Source organism: Frieseomelitta varia, unplaced genomic scaffold (genome assembly GCF_011392965.1).
Source record: "Frieseomelitta varia isolate USP_RPSP 00005682 unplaced genomic scaffold, Fvar_1.2 scaffold_353, whole genome shotgun sequence".
NCBI lineage: Eukaryota > Metazoa > Arthropoda > Insecta > Hymenoptera > Apidae > Frieseomelitta > Frieseomelitta varia.
In genome coordinates this window covers 905,891-909,953 of record NW_025110094.1, presented here as the reverse complement: position 1 = coordinate 909,953, position 4,063 = coordinate 905,891, and the positions used below count along the sequence as shown (strand labels likewise).

The 4,063-nt window shown below is 49.2% G+C and overlaps 1 protein-coding gene across 1 annotated transcript; it reads left to right on the top strand.

Annotated features, from left to right (window-relative positions):
• The first annotated feature begins 627 nt into the window (after positions 1-627).
• On the top strand, positions 628-3,769 carry LOC122530791 (BMP-binding endothelial regulator protein). The gene is made up of 7 exons (XM_043658090.1): positions 628-1,198; positions 1,295-1,480; positions 1,549-1,808; positions 1,886-2,045; positions 2,132-2,319; positions 2,428-2,825; positions 2,921-3,769. The coding sequence occupies exons 1-7, from the start codon at positions 976-978 to the stop codon at positions 3,180-3,182; spliced, it is 1,677 nt and encodes a 558-aa protein (XP_043514025.1). The 5' UTR covers positions 628-975; the 3' UTR covers positions 3,183-3,769.
• Positions 3,770-4,063: the final 294 nt, after the last annotated feature.

Sequence of the window (4,063 nt, the reverse complement as noted above, 5' to 3'; positions counted from 1 at the left end):
TCTACACAAACCTTAATTTTTCAAACAAAAAATCTAACCTCAAATGTTTAAGACATTTTGTTAGAATTACGATAGATTAACAAAGATTTTTTTTTGTCACGAAATAATTTCTTACCGTACAAATATTCCACTGTCAAGCAGAAAAAGCAGAAAAAAAGTTTGTTTCGATGGCTAAAATGTATTGTTCTTAACTTCTTGCGGTAGCAACTGATTGCGGACCATAACGAGTGACCAAAACGTACACAATAAATCGTCGCTTTCTTTTTGAACTCGTCGGTATATCACTGTAGGTAGACAGAAATTATTAAAAAGTATTAAATTTATTATTTGTTTTTGTCCGGGTTACAGTACACTTAAAACTATAGAAAATATTGCTATTTCGAGACAAAAAATTCTCGACGTATAGAGGTTAACCACTTGTGTTGACAACTGACTGCGGACCATAATAAGCGACCAAACACAATAACATGTCGCTTTCTTTTTGAACTCGTCGGTATTATATCACTAAATAGAAATTATTGAAAAGTAATAAATTTATTATTTGTTTTTGCCCGGGTTATACTTCAATGTACTTAAACCTATAGAAAATATTGCTATTTTGAGACAAAAAATTCTCGACGTGCGTGGCACTTCATTCCAACGCAAGAGGTTAATACGTGATTATTCCAATAGATGCCGCGTATATCCGACGTTCGGTAACAAAAGGTAAACAGTTTAGGCAGAACTGTAGTTTTCCTTTGCCCCCGTTGCAAAGAACGTCGTAATTTTCTTAGTCACTTAGTTTCTACCAATATTTCTTCCCAGTGGTAGTGTTGTATTTTCTTCCTAACAATTTTTACAAAATTTCCCTCGGGATGCTGGGAATGCTAATATCATAGTGCGTAATGCTTGTGTAAACGGAAAGGTAAACAAAATACAGGCACTCGAACCTTGACGTGTCCGGACATTAACAATAATCGGCGTGTGTTGACAATAATGCTCCTCTCTCTTTGCTCACGTGGCTTTCTTCTCAACTCGAAAGGTTGCGTGCAAAACGGTGTCCACCATGGATCCGAGACCGAGTGGATCGAGGAGAACGACCCGTGCAGGATCTTCAGCTGCAAGGCCGGAGTGATCACCGAGTCTCGATTGCACTGTTACACGCCCTGTTCAAATCCTATCCCTGCCGCAGCCGGCCAGTGTTGTCCAGTGTGCGTCGGTAAGTATCGCCAATGTTCTCGATCGTCAGCTACTCCTCGTCGTCGACTAACTATCCAACTGATGACATCGTCCACGTTTGTTTCGCGTTTCGCAGGATGTCACGTGAACGGACAGCTGGTAACGGCGGACAGGTCGGTAACCACCACCGAGGATCCCTGCGTCACTTGCAGATGCAACGCCACCGGTCGACTGACCTGCGCGAAGCAGGCTTGCCCGGTGTTGCACTGCCCTGGCTCGAAGATCGTCCACGATTCTGGCGAGTGTTGTCCACGTTGCAAGGGTACGTTGCCGAGAAAATTCTCGTGAAAATTGTTCTCTGGATCCGATTGTCCACGTTGTCGTTTTCAGGCAGCCGAAGGTACCTGTCGCCACCGAAGGGCGCGTGCATGCTCGGAACCGGCGTCTACAACTCCGGGATGCAGTTCTACCTGGACCAGTGCACGCGTTGCAGCTGCTCCAATTCCACCGTCTCGTGCGTCCGAGAGACTTGCCCGGTGCACGACTGCCCGGCCGAGCATCAGATCGCCCTGCCGGGTCGTTGCTGTCCCCAGTGCCCCGAGGTGGAGGAGGTTCGACCGTCGTGCACCTACGCCGGCAAAACTTACGGGGCAAGTATCTCCTCTGCTCCGATCCCGGTCGTCGTTCGAACGTACGTTTATTAAAGGTATTGTTTTGTCCTAGGCAGGATGGCGAAAGTTGGAAGCTTGACTCGTGCAAGGCATGCGCCTGTATGCAAGGCAAAGTACGGTGCGCGATGCCCATGTGTCCGCCGTTGAACCTGCCATGTCCTCCAAACTCGAGGCTGGAGCATCCGGAGGGGCAGTGCTGTCCACGCTGCGTCGAAAGTAAGCACCGAGAAAATTCCTTTCTTTCTTTCTTTCTTCCTTTCCTCCGGACATCACCGGTGAGTTGTTGTTGTTGTTGTTCACAGGCGACGGAGTATGCACGGTGTTCGGTGACCCGCACTATCGCACATTCGACGGCAAGTTTTTCAGCTTCAAGGGAGCTTGTAAATACCAGCTGGCCAGCGACTGTTCGGGGCACACGTTCAGCGTTCGAGTGACCAACGACGCCAGATCGACGAGATTCTCCGCGTGGACGAAAACGATCGCGATCAAGGTGAGCGACAAACTCGAGTCTCAAATCTCTCTCGAGACCAGAGACCAGAGACCAGAGAACCAGAGGCAATCACGTGCGTGCCACGATGGCGCAAATCGGTGCTTATAGGTGGGCGACTTGAAGGTGAATCTTGGTCAAAAGATGCGAGTGAAGGTGAACGGGAAGAAGATTGATATACCGTATCGCGTGGCGAACCGGCTGGACGTGAATCGCACGACCGACAGCATAGTTGTGAGCACGCAGATCGGAATCAAGGTTCTCTGGGACGGGATCAGTTTCCTTGAGGTGTCGGCGCCGACTTCGTACAGAGGACGATTGTGTGGTCTGTGCGGCAACTTCAACTCTCTGCCGAAGGACGATTTTACCAACCGAAGGGGCAAGCTGTTGCAAGATCCACAACCGTTTGGGCAATCGTGGCTGGTGGGAGCCAAGAGGAGCTGCGTCAGGCCGAAGCCGGTGGCGAATTTCGATCGAGCCAAGCGCTGCCGAGGACGAAAAGATCACAGGTAACTCTCTCCCCCTCTCTCTTTCTTTAGCCAGAACAGTCTATAGATCTGTTGGAGCTCACGTGATAATACGGTGAACGGTGTGTGTCGCTCAGGTTGTGCAACAGGCTGAGATCGCAAATCTTCGACGCTTGCCACAAGAAAGTGAACCCGACCATGTACTACAAGGCGTGTCTGCAGGATATGTGCGAGTGCCCGACCGAGAACTGCTACTGCGAGTCGTTCACCGCGTACGCGCACGAGTGCAAGAGGCTGGGCATTCAGTTGCCGCACTGGCGAAAATCCACCAGATGTCGAACCGGTTGGGACCAGTTCTCCGCACCTGCTGGCCCGTCTTTCGTACAACGTTTTCCTTGATCCACGCGTACCTTCCCTCCTCTTGCTCCTCCTTCTTCTCCTCCTCCTCCTCCTCCGCTGCTCCTTTCTCTCGAGCATCTAATTTCTTTCTATTCTAGAGAAAAAAAAAACGAGAAAGAGAAAGAAACAAAGAGAGAGACTCGTTCTTTCTTTGGTCTCTCTATCCAGGGAGCGATCGTTCTGTAAAATTCTTCAGCTAGTCACCGCGTTTGTCGAGCGCGGCGAATCGATTCGCACACGCCGCCGGACAGAGCAAACGCACCGCGCACCCGATCGCTTTCCCTCGGAGATATCTTCCTCTTCTTCCTCTTTTCTCTCTTCTTTTTCCTTTTCCCCCTCTCCTCTCCTTTGGATCGCCTGGAACCCTTTCGAGCTCGGACGATTCCAGAGCATTGTGCAGTATTTACGGCCGGTGAGCAGGCTCGCGGCATACCGTCTACGTCCCCCGGCATTCCACGGATCAACGATGGAACTATACTCGTAGGTTTAAGCCGACATCACTTTCTCTCTCTGTCTGTCTCTCTATGTGTATCTCATTTTCTTTCTTCTCTTGCTTCGTCGTCGTAGACATTTTTCTCTTTCCACCTAAATATATATATATATATATATATAAGCGTGTATATACTCGCAAAAACGGTCGCGTTTTCATCGCAAGATCTGTACATACATACATACGTAAATATCCCGTGGACCGGGCTCGCGCGCAAGCAGCGAGCCGATTTTTCGCGGGACGTCTTAATCCATTACACGATCTCTGTCGCTCGTGTCTTCCGTTTTCGCCCAACGCGCAACGCGTCTCTCACTCCACTTCTCTCTTCCCCCCCCCCCCCCCCCCCCCCCCCCCCCCCCTTTTTTTTTTTTTTTTTTTTTTTTTTTTTTTT